The 21732-nt window shown below is 42.9% G+C and overlaps 1 protein-coding gene across 1 annotated transcript in view; it reads right to left on the reverse strand.

Annotated features, from left to right (window-relative positions):
- LOC109034725 (G1/S-specific cyclin-D3) overlaps positions 1-21732 on the reverse strand; it is a 106604-nt gene that overhangs the window by 53570 nt on the left and 31302 nt on the right. Inside the window, exon 3 of the mRNA XM_019048009.2 lies at positions 9860-10016. Coding sequence (XP_018903554.2) covers positions 9860-10016 — 157 coding nt within the window. The remainder of the gene's footprint in view (positions 1-9859; positions 10017-21732) is intronic.

The following is a 21732-nucleotide window of genomic DNA, read 5'->3' on the forward strand; positions in this document are numbered from 1 at the left end:
CGGAGCCAGAAGTACGGGCGGCCCGACAGCCCCCCCCCCCCCCCCCCGCGCCAAAATGCAGAAACTTCAATTATAGCAGAGTAAACATCCCTTAAACCCTCAAATTAGGCGGCGATAAATTCAACCCTCGTTGACGGCCCAAGCGGCTGCCCGCTGTCGGGGAAATCTATGCGTCGGCGGTGTCGATGTTTTGGCAACACGGAGTTGATACGCATGACCAATTAGTAAGACGGAGGGTAAGTTATTAGTACACCTCCGACCTTGTGCGTTTTCTGCAGCTATCGCTTTCATCGGCCAGATGCTTGTTGACTGATGTGCAAGCTGTATGATGAGATATGAGAGATGCTCCCAGCTCTCCTGCTTTTTTATCTGATGATTTCGTGCCCTTTCCTCTTCCTACTCCCGCCAAAGGTATTTCCTCCCGAAATATTACTGCGCCTCTCTGGGTATTACTTCCCTCTTTGCCCGAGGAGTATTTTTCAAAGGAAAAATTGCGATATTTTGAGATTAAGTTGCGATTTTTTCCACGATTTTTTGGCGATACGTTAGGTGGAATCGTCAAAATTTAAAGGATTATCCTCGATCTTGTCACAATTTCATCTCTATGAAATTGCAAGCAATGAAATCGAAATTTTACCTCAATTTATCACGATTTTTTGTTCGATAATATTCGCCGTCGAAAAAATCGCAATTTTATTGCAAAATTATGAGACAAAATCGAGATTTTTCGCAATAATTCTCCGATAATATTGCAATAAATCGACAGTTACGTTTTGGTACGTAACGCAGAGGCAATGGAAATTAGTCGTTACGCATGTTACGAGCGAAGTCCAGGTTTAGTTTCATAGAGAGTAGAAGAATCAATAAATAGATAAAAAGTCGTTAAGTTAATATTATTCATCTTAAGCGTACTTGTCAGGATTTTGCTTACGTATAAAATGAAGGGGATACGAAGGCAGTATATGCTGTGAAGATCAAACCGCAGAGAAAAGGCGCGGCGAACGCAGATCAGAAGAAAAATGAAGGGTGTAATATTCGCAGGACGCGCAGTTTGAAGGGACGACACTATCGACAAATCAGTCATGAATAATTCAATCAATCGGTAATATTTTGACAGGATTTTATCTCAGTGTGGAGAATCGCGAGAGAAATCTTTTTGAAACAAATGTGCGACTGTCGATGAAAGGGTAACATGTATGGGGTGATCTATTTAATTAAATCATGGAGAGAAATCAAAAATTCAATATTGTCATTCGCAAGGGGACTCGAACTTGGAGTTTTTTAGATTTCTATCTCCTCTTCAATCATATCTGTCCGCAGATGGTCGACTTTTCCCATCTCTGAGAGTTTCCTTTCACGCCGGTTCCTACAGAATCCATCAGTCGAATTCCCTAAAATACGCTGTCCCAAGCAACTTACGACTTAATATTGAGCTACGGAGGAAGTTAAAAGTTTACGTTTGTTACAGAGACAGTTTTAATTACATTCTTTACGGTCTACAAACGATGCCACTAGTTAGATTGCGTAAAGGGAACCCGAATGATGTGGGAACCAAGATTAATAGCCGCGCGTTCATAACAGCTCAACGCTCCCTTGGCGTCAATCAGCGGGCATTTACATTCGATCTAAACATGTGAAAAAGCCCGAAAAACGAACCTTGCATTGAAAATTAATATCGAAGCGAGAGCGATATATATCGAAACGACGCATGGACTAGACCGACTACTCGGCCGTCTTAATTGGAATGCTGACGCGGTAAGGAAAAACGCCGTATGCGCCTTAAGACGTTGCCAATTTTCCTTTGATAAAAACCAAGTTTACTGGGAAAATTGTGAATAGTTTTTTTCCAAAATTTTCAGATAATTTTGTACACAATTTACTCAAAAATGGACGTATTTCTATCAAACGGACCTAAGCGCCATAGGGTGAGGAAGGTAGAGGGGGGCTTGGATTGGCGGCGGAATCGGGCGTCCGGCTTATTCCGTCCTATACTCGCAATGCTTTTCCATGGCGCTTAAGTCCGTTTGACAGAACGCGCTATCCGGGATTCTAAATTCCTCAAAAGGAACTCAAATTGGCGCTTAGTTCCGTTTGATAGAAATACGTCCAAATATCTGAACATTTCCGGGAAAAATATGCATAAATTTTATCAAAAATACATACTTTATCAAGGGAATTCGGCAACGCTCGAATGTTCATACGACGTTCTTCCTTAGCGCGACAGAATGGGACCGAATTATCACATAATGTCTAATTCCTGATTAACGAGAGTGACCTCCAACCGTCTTGGAGACAACGCTACGATACTACTACTCTACTACTCCTGCTACTCACTATACTACGATAACGAGGAACCAACGACCTCGTAGTAATTTAATTCAGGAGCCGTCGCCGCACACTGGTCCGAGTCAATCAGAAATTTTGGACATGAAATTTTTGACTAAAACTGCAAATTTTGATGTTTATTTCGTCACATTTGAAACTTTACGGGGCGCTCCTTGAAGAAAATTTCACGAGGAAACCAATGGAGCCACTTTTAGAGCTTCAAAGTCTTGTATACCGCCGTGCTAAGGAAGAACGCCGTATGAGCCTTCAGGCGTTGCCAAGTTTCCTTCGATAAAATAAGAATGTTCTGGTAAAATCATGAATATTTTCTTTCCAATTTTTAAGATAATTTTGCTCGCAATTTCACTTAAAGTTCCTGAAAATTTCAAGGAAAAATATTTATAGCTTTCCTAAAAACTGAACATTTTATCGAAGGAAATTTGGCGACTCTTGAATGTTCATACGGCTTCTTCCTTAGCGCGGCAGAATAAACGGAGTTATGAGCAATTAGAGTATCCAAATGTCCGATTTCTCGTATTGACTCGATCCGTTTTCTTTAAATTCGTCACATTTTAAATTATAATTGGTGCTGCTTATAGAAAATTTCACGAAGAAACCAATGGAACCATTTTTATAACCTCAAAGTTTTGTAGAAACGGAGTTATAAGCTTTTAAAGTTTCCAAATTTTGTCCGATTTCTCTTATTGACTCGATCCACTGTGCGACGGCTTCGCGACCTGAGCTGGCGTATCGGGGCAGGGAACAGGCGGCGCATAGATAAACTCCCGAATTGAGATAATACAGAGGTTAAGTTCCCGGGCACTTCGGTGCCCTCCTGACATAAGGACGTAACCACACTTCGCCATGAGCCCTCCAGTCCGTATAACTCGTTGCTTTCCATGGCTCATCTCTAAGTGTGGTTACGCCTTTATGTGAGCCGAGCGACGGCCTGTCGAGTTGTCGCCCGGACCCGAGGTCGCTCCTGCCAGGTACCGCCGAAATTCGGGTATCTCGACCGGAAATTCCGGGTTTTCCGGGCCGATCTGCCACCGGCGGGATGTTTACTCGTCGAGGGTTAACGAACGGGGGACCCCAGCTCGCGAGTCTGATTGGGAGCCACCGTGTACCCACGACTCAGGAGCCCGTAGTTGCCGCTCTTAGGGATTTCCAGGAGATTTTCCGTCAGGATTCGCGGCGTAGTGCTTTTCCAGCTTCAACTTGAGGAGAGTAAATTTCCAGAAAATCAATCTGAACCAAAGGAGCCCAAAATAGATGAAATTTCTATTGTCTGGGGGAAACCAAAACCGACGACGAGTATCCCACTTTTTTTCGATGGACGGATCTATAATCAACAATTTCCTAGGAGGTGGCGTCCTACAAGGAAGAATTTCCAGAAATTGCGGAAGATTAATATTTTTCGCGAAAATTTTGAGTGGAAGAGTGTCCAGAAATCGCAGGCTTTTTTCTGACCCCCTTCCTTGCAGACGACCCTAATTTGGTAAAAAAAAAATAGGGTGGACCAAAAAAAGTACAGCCAAAAAAATGGGTGCAGCAAACAGCAGAAGGTTTAAAATGTCATTATTTTCAGAGAATCAAAAGTAGAATTCTACTTGCAATCGCGATGAAAACGATAAAGAGGAGTTAACTGCAAGATCTAGCATGCTAACTTACTAAGTACAGTCTAAATTTTTGTCATCATCCCCATCTTTTCAGAGGATACGGCGAAAGGTGACATAGTCTGTCAGGTATTTAGTAATAAGTGCTTCTTTCATTTGGCAATTGTAATTTGTAAACCTATTTTTTATGATTTTTCTTTGGATATATTCACCTAAAACACACTCTGCATAATAAAACGAGTAAAATACAAATCTAGAGGCTATCGAATATTACTCAGTAAAGAAAGTCTACTTATGATGCCACCGACAATCCTACGAAACATCACGGAAACTACCGCCTGAAAGACCATCAATCTCTTTTCATCGCCGAAATATTGTCAATGGCGATAAAAAAAGCTCTACAGAAGCCAACACCACTGAAGGGACGAGCTACAAAGCCCTGGAGACAAAACTGGCAACAGGGTCCACGAGTGGAAAAACAGACCCGAAAAACCCTCCCGTCCCCATGAGGCAGCCAGACGCTTTTTACTACAATCAGTCGCGTTTTACTACGAGCGCGTAGTAAATTTACAACTGTGAACACTTGTTTGAGTACGCGTAGACCTGACCTAGTTCATTCCCCATGAGGACCCATCGACTGGGCCCGAACGGGGGGCGGGGGGGGGGGGGGGAGGTCGCACCTTCAAGTTTACGGGTAGGATCCTCCATTGTTTCGGTATCCGGTGGTGCTACCGTGTGCGTACATCATTTTTTTTTTCGAACTCTTGATAGACGAATCGGTCTCCGCTAAACCTAAGGACTCGATTTTCTGATGAGCCCTACATCCCATGGTAATGTCTATATTCGGGGGCTCATCGAATATTCGATACGTGCGGTTTGAGCATCGACTTGCTCATGACGATGATCGATATCTTCCTCGCTGTCTTTCCGCTTCGTTCTTTGGTTTTCATTTTCGTTTCCGCTTTTCACATTTCACTTAGTCCTCATCCCCTCCGACTTCCTCTCTTCCGAATGCATCACGATCACTTTCACCTCCGCGCTCCTTTCATAATTTGAATGAGAATCCAGGGTATCTTTCGTTGGAATACGCTTGCGTCTGAGCAACAAATGCCCTCGTCATTCTGAAAGCTTTACTTGGAGCGATTCGGGTACAGATTTGTGTTGCATATAATGTAAAATGGGTCAATTACTATGTTGCAATACAGACCAAACTTTGCAATAAGGAACCACTATTTCTCGCTCATTTTAGAAACAACATACAAATATATGCCATTGGTTCCCCTCTGTAGGAAGGTGCTTTTATGGAAGAGCCAGATAGAGTGGCTCCTTATTGCTAATGTAATCCATGTTTCGCCTCTATATTCGCAAATGCAGACGCATCAACATTTTCTTCTTTTATTTTTTTTGGTGTGTGTGAGTGTGTGTGTCGCACTAGGTGGCTTTAAAATTTCCAAGGAAACACCCAGATCGGTCGAAACGTTTTGCTTAACAACAAACATTGAAATCATTGCAATAATTGAATGTCAAGCTAGTCGACCTCCACACCAACACACAAAGCGTAAATAGAGAAATCTAAAAATGTATGAGCCCAACCAAAGGGTGCGGTCGGGCAATTGAACTCATTCAAAATGTAAATCGAATACCACAATTAGACAGACGCGTGAGAGAGGGCCTAAAGACAGGCGACTCAGCAGCCGCCATGATGCAAATGTATTAAAATGAAGACGGATTCCCAGTTCAAACTTGTCATTACTTGCCGCGTTCAGAGATCAAGCGGTTTAGACTTTAGGGATGTGAGAATTAACCTGGATTCCTGATATTGCGAGGACGGCGACCGCATTTACAAGTGAGTGCGCGCGAAGAAAGGGCAAGACTAAATCCGAACTGTGAGCGGGTTAGCAGAGCTTTCCAGCCGATATCACACGTGGTCCAAGATTAATCACGTTAGCGACGGGTTCCTCTTAATCCGGCGGGAAAGAAATGCGAGTTGGCCGTTCCTTCCGTCGGTTGACCTCAGAAAAAAACTGGGGGAGGGAAAAGTCGGTTGGGAAGATGAAGAAAAGACGTTTGGTCGGGTTGGAATGGGGTGGATGAAACAGCAGTTTTAGACGGGATTACGGATTGGTGGTGCAGATGTACTTTGTAGGATTCAAATCTCGTGACAAATTAGGGGAGCACGACTTGGAGTATCATAAAGAGTGTTATAAACACGGAGTCTCACAGACAACTGAAGCACAATAAAAATGAGCTATGCCTAAAAAATAGCAAAAATGAGCAATGAGCCAAGAATAGTAGCTCCTCATTGCAAAATGTCGTCACGGTGCAGCTTTCTAAAGTTCAGTTTTTCATCCAAAATAATGGAATAAACGTATTTTACCCCATCGTAAAGTAAAATGACTTAGTTCCTTTATTTCTTCCAAATTATTTCACAAGTCCTATCCACGATGGCGCATGTGACCCACACTATGTGAAATTCCAATCGCTGAAATATTCCACGCAGCACAACTCAGCCTTTGAATATTTCATTTCCGCAGTGGCTCCAGGACAGAATGTGTCTTCCTTGACGAGCGCAAGGCGAATACATTTTCGTCAACGTCACAGTTGTCCAAACTTTACATGCATGACTAGCTCAGGTACCGATTCGACCCCCTCAAGGGTCGTCGAAAGTTCGCCCCGGAACACGAACACAAAACACACACGGGCAAAAATGATATAATTTCCGAATACACTCGACGGTTTCAAATAATGTTTGCCGATGTCACCCAGCCCGTGCTTGACTCTCATTCTGGTGACCGTTTCAACCCCTCGCGCACAATGAAATCCTCAAAGCTCGTCGCAAGCAACCCCGTGTTTGACCTGGTGTTTTCCCCATTCACTCGTCGTTTGACCCGATGTTTTCCCATTCATGAGCGAGTGTGGTCGGGTGATTGCGTGTTTGTAACCTGATCCACCGTTACCTCACGGAATCAGGTGGAGCGAAGGGGTTGAAGCGGAAAGGCCCGTAAGGGAAGATCCGAAAACTGTCACCCCCTTCGGCATTCATACGTTGTTATTATCTGTACGGTATTCGGTTTCAACTTTCAAACAAATCAAAACCGGAAATGACGATGAGGGGCTTTGGATTTGCATCGATCGGAATCGAACCTGTTGATCCGCGGCTGCTTTGACACGAGACAAGGGTTTTTTAGTTATCGGGATAAGCCATTGATCTTAGGGTAATCGGTTACCGATGTTGCCGCTCTACGTGTAAAATTCGCCTACTTTCCATTGCGTCGTATAGGGAAATAAGAGAGTTCTTTGCTTCAACGGCAAAGCTGCTGTAGATTCCTTCGGGCAGGTAGATCCTCGTTGCCGCAACAGCATCGGAGGTTCTTGTCGTTTGTTTACATTTTGTTTGGACGAGTAAATAAACGCTGCAGACCCCGGATTACCAGAATCATTGTGGCGGTTGTCACTATGTCACTATTCGCAAAATCCAAGGATGTACAAACCAATGGTGTGGCGTGAATTGCGATGTATCGATTGTTCTGCCATTTAAACCTATGGTAAAGAATCGATTATTAAGGTGTTCGCTGAGAACACCCTGTTTATCGATCCTATCCCATAGGTTTAAATGGTAAAACAATCGATGTATCACATTCGCCACGCCACTGGTACAAACATGAAAGAAAACGAGGAAAGGAGGAACGGTATAAATAATGCTATTTCCGTCGGAAGGAATATTAGCAATTGGGAACTATAAATTCTGGCTCTTCTGGAAAAACACTTATATGCATAGGGAAATTAATGGCACATACGTTGTTTTTAAACCGGGCTAAAATTAAAAGCTCCAAATTGCAAAATTTAGTCAAAATCTTGTAATTCTGCCCATTTTTAACTATTTGCATCATGTGAACGGCATCAAAAATTCAAAAGCTCACCGAAAAAAAGTGAAGTTGATTTAACATTCTGGGTCTGAAAAAAGTGTGCAAGAACTTATAAAATGTTGAAATACCCGCTTCAGCAGTTACTTTAGCGACGCCAAGATGTGAAACTAACTGCTAAGGCGGGTAACTCAGCATTTCATAAGTTCTTGCACACATTTTTTTTACATCCAGAATGTTAAATCAACTTCAAATGCGTATTTCTCGTAATAGTAAAAACTGCATTTATGTGCCTTGTCCTCGAAGCCCTTCAAGAGATGTTCAGACCTTTAACCCCAAGTATTATTTCTCAGAGTACTTCCTCGTTGCTAGCATTGGTAGATGCGTTGCCAAATCCATTGGTATTTAAAGAAGTCTAACATCTTCCTTTTTATGAGAGCTAGAAAAAAGTCCGCTGGGAACCGAACTCATTCAGCGAGGAAGTTTCCTTCGACAACCCTTTATTCAGCTATAATAAGCCACTGATAAATGGCTCATCAGTGTCAGCGTATCCCGCCACTCCGCGGAAGTTCCTGTACCTATTCAAATTATGTACGACCTCCTAAATTGCCCGATCACTCCTCGCGCCCACCTGAGACCCAGCACTCCTTCTTGTCACCTAGATGCCATTCAGGCGTGGGATATTTACATAAGTGGAAGGATTAATGCACGTAAATTGGTGGCGGAGAGAATCGTGTCCAAGTCGGGATGTCGTTGAGAGGATAATTAGGGTGTTTCGCGAGAAATTGGTCGAGGATGTCAGACGGCGCTTAAAACCCTGATGTGTCCTAAAGTGGTGGCTGACGTCAGATACTATATTTTTGGAAGCAGTGGCGTGGCGTGTTTTGCGATCTATCGATTGATCTGCCATTTAAACCTATGGAAAAGGATCGATGAACAGGGTGTTCGAAACGAATACCTTAATAATCGATTTTTTGCCACAGCTTCAAATGGGGGAATATCGATCGGATCATTACCGTCGTGCTGAGGAAGAACGCCGTATGAGCATTCCAGAGTCGCCAAATTTCCTTTGATAAAACATGTAGTTTTGACGACATTCATGCATATGTTTCCTCGACACTTTCAGACATTTTAGATCAAATTGCATAAAACATCGTGTGAAAATTTTGGAAACAAATATTCACAATTTTCCCAGTAAATGCGATTTTTATTGGAGGAAATTTGGCAACGTCTGAAGGTTCATACGGCGTTTTTCCTTAGCACGGCAGCGTTTCCTGCACTTGAACTTCCGAGGCAGTCATGAGTGGGAAATTATATGCGACCATTGACTTCACGGTGAGCAGTTAAAAGATGTGGGAAAGCATTGCAAGAAATACGGGCTCCTGTGTATATTTTTACGAGTACGCGTAGTGAAAACGTGTCACTTCAGTGTTTCGAACTCCAGTTCACCTCCCTTCCCTTCCTCTCTTTCTTATTTTTCTTCTTCTCGAGATCACTCACCTTAAAGACACGCCACACGAGAATCCCAATTTCGGCTACAAGTGGCTCATTGTCCCATACGTTCCTCGGATATCGTCACCTGCCGGCTGAGGTATCACAAGCGCCATGCGACGTTTCAAAATTTACGCCGCCATTTTTTTGTGTATAGAAAAATTGCTGTTGGAATCTGTTTAAAAATTCACTGAATTATATCGGCAGAAAAAGGGGAATTCAGTGACATTTTCGGACGACTTGCTTGAGAGATTACTCTGTAAAAAAAAAAATGGCGACAGAAATTTTTAAACGTCTCATGGCGCTTGCGATACTTTGGCCGAAGATGACGATGTATCGATTTCGTTTTGTGCCATGTTACTCTTGTATGATTATTTTGTGACATTAAACTTTTCTTGCGACTTATCGCAAAGTCGCGCATCGGAAACAAAGATTTCCACCATTGAAAAACGATTTTAAAGCTATGCAAAAGTCTCATTATAGACTAGACCCTTTACCGCCACACGAAAGGGGTTTACAGTGATTTTTCATAGGTATAAGAGGTTGAGGAATTAGGACACTCACCTGTACAACATAATGCAACTAGGGTATGTGAATGAGATCTAATCTTTGGTTTGTCTTTGGGCCAGGTTACTCGCTCTAAAATGTGGTCTACGAAATCACTGCCAGTGACAGCGGAGAGGTCCCATTCCAGCCGGGATAAAGCCAGTAACTCCCACGTCTGAAACAAAAACAAAAAATTTGCTTAGAATTAAAAATAAAATATTGTTTCTAACTTTGTTCACTGTTTCCACACGAAAAAAATGATATTTCTGATTCAACAATTTTGTAGTTAAAAAAAGTGTCCGATGTGTTTCAATGTAGATTTTACACTAAAGAAATGCTAATGTAACCACCCCCGTATAGTTGAATAGATCTAGAATTGGACGGAGTTAAACAGAAAGGAACCAAGCCACATCGGGATCGAACCGAGAAAAAGAGGCTTAAAGTTTAGCTCCTGCATAAGACTTAATGTAAAAGTTAAACTTCAAGTTCAATTACTGCAAAATTTGCTCCAACAGAAACTTTGAATTTTTGGCGATAGATATTAGAGCAGTGGTTGAGTTCAAAACCACTCATAACTCAATTTTTTCCAAAATGTGGGTTGGTTCCTTTCTGCTTAACTCAGTCCAATTATTAGTTCCTTATTGCGCAATGCAGTCGAAATGACGTCACTTTTGCCGTGGACATCAACAACACATTACCACGCAATATCGTCGATGAGACGAAACATGCCGCGACTTTCGACCGGAAGTTCACTTTCCAAGACAGGCGAAAACACGCAGGGGTTGAAAAATGCCTTCTCCGCAACAACCGCATAACTGCAACGGAAACACCTCGTAAGATACGTGGTTATCACTTGACGCGTCAGAAAACTACTGCGGAGAAGCCAGTGCGGGAGGTGGAACTAATGACTTGAGCACACAAGTCGTCACCCTGGTCACGAAAGAACATACCTCCGTTTCTTTTTATATTGTAGTTAAGTTGTTTTGTCATCGGGGTGATTGAATATCGGCGAAAGATGGTACTCGCGTCTACGCGGCGTGAAGTTCCCGGGGATGGCAGTGGCCCCGCTATTAATCGGGCCAAGGTCCGTGGAACCACAACCGGTGGCCATCCCAGGAGAGTCAGATAGGGTTGGCCATCTCGAATCGATAACTTGAAGGCATCGATTTTTTGACGCAGAAATCGAAAAAAATTGTGTCGATCTTCAGAAGTCGATTTGGAACCGGAAACGATTTTTTTAGCCAGTAAATTCAGCAAACAATTAAAATCAATTTTTTTTTTATCAAATTCCATGATCTAAGTTCTGAGAACATTGATGGCATTGACGTCATATTGGCGATTTTCCATTATTTTGATCTCGAAAATCGAAGAGATTAAATTTTCACCGCCGACTATTAAATTTTCAGAGATTTGAAATCGATTACTGCATAGATGAGCGAAAATTGCATCGATTTCTCGGCGTAGGTTTAGAAATCGAAATTTTAGACCCGGTGAACGAATAAAATTAAAAATGTTATCAAAATTAGCACAAATTTTCGAAAACGGTGACTGAGATGACGTCTTTCCATAATTTTGATCCCAAAAATCGAAGAAATCAATTTTGCGGAAAATCGATTTTTCATCGCCGGCCGATGTTAAATTGCATCGATTGTGTTAAAAATCGAATCGATCCTGTAAGGTCGATTTTTCTCTTGAAAATCGCCATCCCTCGACCAAATAGTTGACTTTCAATGACGGACCCTGTGAATGAGGGATAGCCTGGGGAAAGGAACTTAAGTGCAATGAGACATAAATTCCGATGAGCTGATTGAATCGAAATTATCGGATGTGATTATTCTATTATCGGGGCGAGTTTGAGGATGTCCTCGAGGCGTGACTCGATCACTCGAAGTGGTCGAGCGGAGAATTCGACCTCTTGTTTAATTATAGTCTATGCATTGCGTGTATACGTTCTTCGAGGTCAATGGAGCAAAAAGGTTCGTCGAATTTTGGACGGTTCACATGGACGATTTGGTCGATAGGACGTGAACTTTTTGAAAATTTTGCGTTTGGATAGACTGTTCAAAATGAACATAAGCACGCAAGAAGGGATGAATCGATAGCGAATCTAGAAAAACGTGTATATCTTGATCGTGGGATTTCAAAACTGCCCCTCCTGCCTCCTGTTTGTTTTCTTTTAATCTATTTTTCAAGGAGTTATTACTGGGCGTCTCTCACTGGGAAAAAACACATTAAATCTAGAGGCCAGACTCTTAAAAACATCGACAAGAAAAAGTATTCTTGATTCAATCAGAATCTAGCTTAAATCAAGAACCAAGCCTCTTAATTTAAGCGGATTTCGTTTTGATTCAAGCAAAAATCCGACTGAAATCACGAGTATTTTTTCTTGTTAATGTTTTCAAGAGTCTGGACTCTAGATCCAATGTGTTTTTTTCCAGTGCTGTGTGAAATTTCACGAGAATATTCCAGAAAATAAAATAAAAAAAACTTCTTTGAAACATTTGAGCGAAATGTATGATTAATCAACCCTCAACCCCTTCAAGGATCAGGGAAGCAAAAAGTGACAGGAATCTGCTGCGTCCCTAACGGCGGAACACAGTTTTGAGGCGTGAATGATTATCGATATTTCCCCATTTGAAGCTGTGGAAAGAGAATCGATTATTAAAGTGATCGTTGCGAACACCCTGTTTATCGATTCTTTCCATAGGTTTAAATGGCAGATAAATCGATAAATCGCAAAGCACGCCTCGCCACCGATTCAGAGAGACGAACGGTTACATTTTCAAATCCTTTGACACAGTTTAAATCGTCCCTTTCGGCCTGTTTAAAAATTCACGCCGCGTTTTTCCGCACTTAAACGTGGGTTCAAACCTGCCCTCAGCCGAACTGTTCATTTCAAAAAAAGACCTAAACGCCAAACACTTTTGAGTCTTGGTTCCCCATAACTATCACGCCGTCCCGAACTCAAGAGTTTTTACCACTTGAGCCCTTTAAAATCCAAACGGTTTCGATTCCGATCAGGGGCGGCATGGAAAGACAAAACCCCAAAAGGTGCGAACACGAATATAAATAGCATTAAACGTCATTAATTTTATTGAAATCTTTTCAATACAGTGTTTTCCAGCCCGGTCGCGCGCAACCGACATCGCCAGACATACATATTAATGATTTCCACGATACAGCGCCGATATAAGTAAGTAGGATTTTAATTACAATAGACCGGCTCCAGACAGGGGTGTGAAAGATGTTAGGTTAGGCTGCGCCGCTGCCTCAAGACTAATATTTGAATAATAGTCCGATAGACAAAGGTTATCCGGAGGGGTCTAATTTAAATGGGGATTGTTGGGGTAGGTTCGGATCGATAGGAAAAAGCGCGCTTGTTTATACAAGCGAAATCCATCGGTTTATTTACATACCCATCCGGAGAGGCCAAAGTTCCAAAGTGAGTGATGGTCAAGAAAGCTCCGCGAAACCTCACGGCGAGGAACAATGGCGTCCAGAAGAGATCTCGATTTGTCAAACTCCCGATGCTCGCCGACAACCGGTTCGAATCGGTAGCTCGCTACGTGAACCGAATTCGGAGCGATTTTTTAATGGCTTAAAGAGGTGTTTTTGATTCGCCCAGGGCATCGTCTGTCACCCGTGGGTATTAAATCATCACGGCTACGGGGGGAGATCTCCGTCGCAGATTAAAGTTGAACGGATCTTTGGCGATGAGCCACGGAACCGGTAAGGGAACACGCTTGTCAGGGCTCAAGGTAATTTCGATTTTCGACGCGATTTGAGCTGTCAAAGGTGACCTCTAGGGATGGACGAGCGATTGAAGGTGAGGCGACCTTTGTTTTTGAGCCGTGCAGGATTTGGTCGGCTTTTGTTGCGCACTTATTCGCCGGGGCGAGCAGCGAGCTCCTGGTCCTGGTTTGCGTGTGACGCTGTCGCGTTGGTAATCCTCGTTTTGAAAAGTGAAACATGCGTTTGGACGTAAATAGTGATCATCAATAGTGCTTGGAATTGAGACACTATGAGAATAGAGAAGTGGCAGAGATGAGAGAGATAAGGCTGCCGGAAGGGTTGCGAATTCTGGTGGAGCCGTTGTGTGCATCGGTCTTATACCTGTGTTGTTTATTAAAAAATAAGAGAATGAATAAAAGCCTGCTCTAGTCAATAAATACGCAAAAAAAAATAAAAAATAAAAAAAATAGTCACATCTATTCGTGAAGTGCATCATTATCAATATTGATGGAGGATCATTTATCATTTACTTCATGAGGAGTCACTCAAAAGGCTTAGTGGAAGTATATCGTTTGTAAAAGTCGAAAAATACGTACCTATCGTGACTTTGCAAATCTCTGCTAGTGTTTGATCTGTTTTGCAAAAAAACCTTAAGCAGCGGTTCTTCTTGAAATTGTCTACAGATTACCAAGGAAATATGGACGTATTTCTGCCATACGGAACTATGTGCACTATGACGTGAGCCCTGTCATGCATATATTCTTATGGGTCTCATAGGGCTCATGCCTTAATGCACATAGTTTCGTTTGGCAGAAACACGTTCATATTTGAAAATATTTTTTTAAAAAGAAAATAGTATTAAATCAAATATGTTCATTGTTGCAATTGAGATACGCACTTTTCAACTTCTGCCATTCATAAAAGTTTTAAAATATATGTTATTATTTACTACACTAAATGCGAGATTTCGTCTGAATTCACTTCAATTTGAATAAAATTTAAGTTTCCATGTCTTTCCCATTAGGTACAAACATGCTAAACATTTACGATCGAAGTTTGACTTCTATCAATGAAAGTTGAACCACGCAAGTTGCAATAATTACTTGCCGATACAAATAAGCACATTGCTAACATTGTGGAGCCCACGTAAAAAGCTCTATCCCACAAGGATACCTGACATCGCATGAATAATGACAGTTTTGAGTCTCACGAAATACTCGAACGAAGACCTCACATTTCGCCGTTGGAAACTTTCAACGCATAAACGTCACCGAAACCTAATCCATTCATAAATTTCATCCCGCCGAAGAAAATCGAAAGGAGCAGAAGTAAAAACCATCGTTTTTTCCACGGTCGACTTGACGGCAGTGGCGTGGTGTGAATTGCGATTTATCGATTGTTATGCCATTTAAACCTACGAAAAAAGATCGATTATCAGGGTGTTCGCAGCGAACACCTTAGTAATCGATTCTTTACCATAGCTTCAAATGGCGAGATATCGATAATCGATTATTCACGCCACGCTACTGCTTGACGGATTAATTTACATGTCGTAAAAAAATCACAGCTCAACGGCTGGCAGCGCCTTTTGACGGAGTGCATTCGATTCGTCATCCAAAAATCATCCTCGATCGGAATCAGTCCGACGCGATCTAAATTCAAACCGTTTTGACACCCGGATCGCATAAAACTCAAAACAGAATAATCGAAACCGGGATGTACCAGACACCTTTGCCCTCGCCAATAAAAACCCGAGTGAATAATTCGGGGCCGAGATTCAAATCATTTCTGACGCTGCATTTAATTGGTTACATTCAAATCGATCCGGGGTTATTTTAGGGACAGCTGCGGCGCTCGGTGAGGAAGGAAGACACTCGCCGATCGTCAAAAATCGGAAGGAAATCACAGTCCAGAAGTCGCTCGAACCCTCCGGATAAAGAAAACAAAAATAATAAAAAAACACACACACACAAACGTACGATTAAGTGCGGGAGAGTGAACTCTTGACAGGGATGCATAAATGCACTCGAGAAGGGTCGGTCATATCTTATGGGTGCGTGAAGCGGGCCAATTTTCTGGCATGTTACGTCAAGAAAAAGAATATTTGGGCTCAATACACGACAGCCATCGTCAAATCGGTATTGCCAGTTTTACGTCGAAAAACAGGACATTTTAATCTTCAAGACGTTTCAGATGATGCAGTATTCGTGAAAGTCAATGGCTTCAGCACGCCTTCATTTTAAAAGATATGCCACTGAACTCCTGCGCGCAGCAAAGTCATGTTTTCGAAGTAACGAGGGAACCACTTCAGAAGCAAATTTATTCTTTTAAAATCAATCATAATATTCCGCAGTCAAAAGTTCAGTTGATTACTTGGTCACTCCTTTAATTGTTTTACTCCTCAATATTTTCCTAAGAATTGGATGAATCCTGAATATTTCACATGTTTTGTGCTTTTGTTACACAAAAGACCGCTGTTAAATTGCATTTTCAGTTGTATTTTTCTGAAAAACGGCATCAGCGCAACATTAGAAACACCTTTTAAATTCCTAGAATAACAAATTTTTCTCGCTTGAAAGGTATTATAATCAGGTAAAATGTTAAACATGTTAGTCACTATTTTTGATCCAACTAAGGAGACTAAATTTTAGCGAAATGTTTGGTGGTAAATTGCGTTCGAAAATTAGCACTTGTTAAATTAATTATTAAGGAATTAATTTTTCCTAAACAAACGGCATCAGCGCAACACGATCCCCGCCTCAAAACCTAACCTAAATCGATTGAGGTTTTCCTTCTTTATAATAAAGCTATCGATAATATTTTGCGTTGCGCCGATCGATTCGAGCCTATTAAGGTGTGCCTAATCGCGTATTCAAATTAAAGGTTTCGACCGACACAATGGGGTCGTGGCTCTTCCTCCGGGAGCCTTTTTGCATCCCTCAACCCTTCCGTTTCTCCTCAATTTAACTCGATACGTGCATTAAACATGACTTCCAGCTGAAACCCATCATTTCCCCTGTCGGCGAGGAATTTCCAGCGTCTTTTATCGCGCCCGAAAAGGTATCCTTCCTGCGCGGGTCCGGGCCCGTCCAATTTCACACCTGAAATGGAGGAAGTCTTTATTCCCGGGCAAATCTAACTTTTGTCGGAGCTTTTGTGAGCGCCTGCTACAGGAAGCGGAAGAGAAGCGATACCCACTTCACCGTATCATTATGTAGTGTGGATGCCCACGATGAATCATGAGACAGTGTTGGTTAATCATGATGAGTCATTGAACCGCCAAAATCATGTTAAGGTGATTCGATGGACGCCATATTTTGTGTCAGAACGGCATGCGATATATCGCATCAATTGGTTCCATTTTTTCAGCTACTCGTCATTTTTCTCTCAATTTTGAGATCGCAATTCTGTTTTCAGGAGACTAAAGCACTCACTTACCAATTTTAACAAAGAAAGTCAACGTAATATAAGTGTGGTTTTTATAGAGAGAAAACATCGCATTCGATACTGATATCGAAACTGCACTCGAATGCGATATTTTCTCTCTGAAAAAACCACGCATTTATTACGTTGAATTTCTTTGTTAAAATTGGTAAGTGAGTGCTTTAGTCTCCTGACAACAGAATTGCGATCTCAAAATTGGAGAATAATGACGAGTAGCTGAAAAAATGGAACCAATTGATGCGATATATCGCATGCCGTTCTGACACAAAATATGGCGTCCATCGAATCACCTTAACGTCTCATCCACCTCGGATAGATGATGTTGGAACTTTTTTTTTAGATTTATTTTAAACCGCTGTGTATCAGGCAAAGTCGCATTTCCTTATTTTCTCGTTCTCTCTTCCTCTCCCTTTTTCTCCCATGCATGATGAGCAAAGGAAATACGAAGGTACAAAATATGGGGAAAAAATGTGAAAAATCGGATCGTGTAAAGTTTGGTGTGAAAATTATCGTAGCCGCACAGTCACAAAAAATTTGCAAAAAAATGTGTGCCACAATGTAGCCAGCAACAGCAAATCAAATGCATCATTGTTGTCCTTTACATCAAAGCACCGAAACCAAACGGAAACGAGGTAAACACCACATTTACGAGTATGAGACTCTTAAATCGAAACCAAGTCAAATTCGATGGGCGAAAACATAGCTTCCATCAAAGTCACTGTCAAATCGGAACAGCCGTAGGGATGAGATAGACGAAACTTGTCAAACGGTGCGACAATAGGAATCAAATACGTTTTATAGCGGGGCACCAGCCCCGAAAATGGGCTGTTAATGTGAAACAACACGTTTTTATAAGTTTACCGGTGTTTACAGGGCCGTAAAAGCCAATAACGCCCAATTATGGCGCGCACGGAGTTATTATTGATACCTCATGAGAAAACGCGGAAACGACGGACTAATAATAATATCGCCGCTCGCGGAAGTCTGCGGGGATAAAGCATCGATTTTTTTTTTTTGTTTCCGCACTCAATGGATCGATTTTTTCCTCACGAGCGGTGCGGAAAGGGAAGGGAGCGGATATATTATTACTTACTGATTTCTTGCCTTCGACGGGTCCTTAAATCAGGGAAGCCAACGTGACGGAGGCCCTCCCTCTTTTGTCGAGAAAATCAAAGGCCCCATTCTTCCTCCGTTCGCCTCGCCCCGGGCCGAGCGGGGTGGGGAAAATCGAGAAACATACTTATTTGTACCAAATAAGTTGAGCAAAAAAATTAAGAAAACCCGCGCGGGCTGAAAGGAGTCATGCGCAGTGAGGAATGATGAATGATTCCCGGTAATGCATACCCGCCGGCGATGTGCCGTTTCGTATCTTCGGGTTTTTTACTCACGGTGGGGTAGATGTGAATCGGGGTCCATTCGGATCTAATGCACCCCCAATCGTACGCACCGGCAATTCCGAGTCGGGAGTCAGCAGTCGAGAGGAGAGAATGATCGATTGTCGATATTTCCTCATTTGAAGCTATGGTAAAGAATCGATTAATAAGGTGCGTGCGTTGCGAACACCCAGTTTATCGATCCTTCACGGGTTTAAATGGTAGATAAATCGATGTATCGCAACTATCGATGTTTGTAATTATCCATGTGTGGGATTTTTAGTTGATGGCCCCGAAAAGTAGCTTCATCCTAAATACTCGAAATTTTGGGATTGAGATCAGCTGCGAGGCGTCTGAATCGATTATAGATATTTCCTCATTTGAAGCTATGGTAAAGAATCGATTCGATACTTTTCCACGGTTTAAATGGCAGATGAATCGATATATCGCAAAGTACGCCACACCACTGTCAGAAGGTATCGGGATTTTTAGTTGGTGGCCCCGAAAAGTAGCTTCATGCTAAATACTCAACATTTTGGGATTGAGATCAGTGGCGAGGCGTGAATAATCGATTATCGATATTTCCCCATTCGAAGCTATGGTAAGAGAATCGATTATTAAGGTGTTTGTTGCGAAAATCCTGTTTATCGATCCTTTTCCTTGGGTTTAAATGGCAGATCAATCGATATGTCGCAAAGCAGTGATTGAGATGCACTTTTCCAGTGCTGGCATTGAAAAGTGAAAAGTCAATAAGAATATTCCCATGATGAACAATTCGAGATGTCATGGGAAACGTCCCATCGACATTAGTCCACACGCCTAAACATTTTCATCAAAACTCCCGCTTGTAATTTACCAGCGTTGCCTTATCAAACGCCCACGCTGATGCAATTCAACCCCATCTCACCTCGAGATTCAACCGACAACTGCGCACGGTTTAACCCGCGCTCTAAACGACCGATATTATGAGCGATAATTGCTCTTTACATCTGTTAATATTAAACATCACGAAGTGAATCCACGTTGTAGAATGAGCTCCAGATCGTATAAGGCCGCATGGAAACCGAGGCTCATAGAAATGCGTTTAATCATGTATCGAGTGTGAAAACAGCGTAAGTTCCGTGTATTTCAATCGGAGCATATGTCGTTTAAAGCGGGGTAACCGCGGTGACCACTAAAACCGCAAAGAGGAGTCGAAAAAGGGAGCGGTCAGCGTCGATGGGTGGTGGACACGGCAAGAGAGGTATCGGGCCGGAACGGACAGTGGCCTGGCCTGGCCGTCTTCCTTGTTTTTCCGCCTAATCTGTCGGTGGCGGCTTTAACTCGTGATAATCCGGGATCGGCGTATTCCCACGAGAAAGGCGCCGAGACGGCCAGATGACGTGGCAAGAAGCAGCGAGGATGGGTCGCGGCCCGCGCCCTGGCCCCAGGGATGTCCCGCATGAATGCTCGCGCTTCCTTCCGTTCGCGCGGCAAAAGGCATGAGCGGGTCGCGGCTAGAGCACCTTTATAGGGAGAGTATGGACAACTCGAAAATTTGGAGGTTAGGTTTGATCAGGTCATGTAGCTCTTGAGGCCCGAAAGGGTATAAGTCAACCAATGAACTCGAATCATCCGGCGGTACTAATTTTCACATTTTAACTATTTTCCACTGATTAAAACTGGAGATGTTGCGTGTGTGAGGAATTTACAATTTGACTTCTGAATCTTATGTAAAAATTTGCGAGAAACACGATGGCGCCACTGGTTTCCTCTGAAATCAACTCCCAAGCTCAAAAAAAGCTCTCAAGCTGAGGCTAAAATGGAGGGGATATCCCACGCTATCCTGAGAGTCCATCTCTACATCAAGACAAATTCTCCATGCAAAGATAGGGAGCAAATACATTGACAGGGCTGCCCCTTTATTTGGGGACTCTGAAACTGAAAACACGGCATCCCTGCTAATGTTTCCTTGCATGGAGAGTTCGTCTTAATGTAGACGTGGACTCTCCGGATAGCGTGGGATATCCCCTCCATTACAGCCTCAACTCTGAGAGCTGTTTTTGAGCTTGAGAGGTGATTTCAGCAAAAACCAGTGGCACCATCGTGTTGCTCGCGAACTTTTACATAAGAATCAATATACTCAAGTCACATACTCTCACGCCATTTTTCCTCAGGCGTCGCAGATTTGACAAGCCGTCTGTCTATTCGCAATAATTGGTCCGCCGAGTATCCAACGATGGGAATAATATCGCGCGGAATTACGCGAGGGGGGGAGGGGGGGCATGCGAAAATTAGCACTAATCGCGTCTCCGGGGGTCCGGTCTGTAACGCTGTGAGATAATCATTGCAATTTCGGGACCGATCTCAATTTGAAATTCGAATTCTGGGCCGAGGGTTTGATTTATGAGAGGACGTTTCTCACACTGGCAGTAGCGCGACCTTCGCGGCCTTGTCAGATGCGTCCTGAAATTCGTCCGCTACTACGAGGGAAGCTGGGATTTATCTCCGTTATGTGGCCGACGTGGATCTCAGCTGGACAAGGCGGGACCGCGTGACGTCATTTCCGCGCGCGGCCAGACGTCGCGTTCCGTCTGCGTCCCTCCATTCATCCCATTCATCCGTCATCCGTTGTTGCATGATCGTGCCGAATCGAAAAAGCGTTACCTAAGTTTTTGATCGACTAATCAGAGGGCGACATTTATTTTGGGGGTGGTATATTACATTGGTTCGAATCGTCAAACCCATTCTTGAAAGAAAATAAGGATGACTTAACAATTTTCCCCCGACACTTTCGCCGTTTTCCCTGACATTTTCAAGTTGTCCCTGAATTTTTAAAATTCCCTGGCATTTCCTGGTTTTCCCGGTATTCCCTGACTATGGGCCCCCGCGATTTGTGTTGTGTTCAACCACGTAGGTATCAAGTTCTTTCACGTGCCTTTGCGGTGCATCAACACGCCTCACGCCATCACGCCTTCAATTTTCCAAACGCAACACGGACATCCATCGAGCACGAATAGTTGTATCTCTGCGCCGTCATCGACGTGCGTCGTTCCCTTGCTCCATTTTCATGTTGGGGATCTACGTGGTGTCTGGATGTGTTAAACCCATGACTACAAACATGACCAGAGGGGGGCCCTTGCGTTGAGGGTAATTATCCACGAATGTTTCATTTAAACTTAAAATGTAAGTGTAGTGGTTCTCCGCCAAAATCTGTTATTTATGTTTTTGACCGTGATTCATTCGCACACTGCTGAAATATGAAAGGAGAGAAGCGCAAAGTGGCGTACATGCTTATGAGAGCTGATGTGACGATTTTGATTGATCCATGCCCAACCCTGTCACACATCGTGTATGCTGACA

The sequence above is a fragment of the Bemisia tabaci genome, chromosome 9 (assembly GCF_918797505.1).
Source record: "Bemisia tabaci chromosome 9, PGI_BMITA_v3".
NCBI lineage: Eukaryota > Metazoa > Arthropoda > Insecta > Hemiptera > Aleyrodidae > Bemisia > Bemisia tabaci.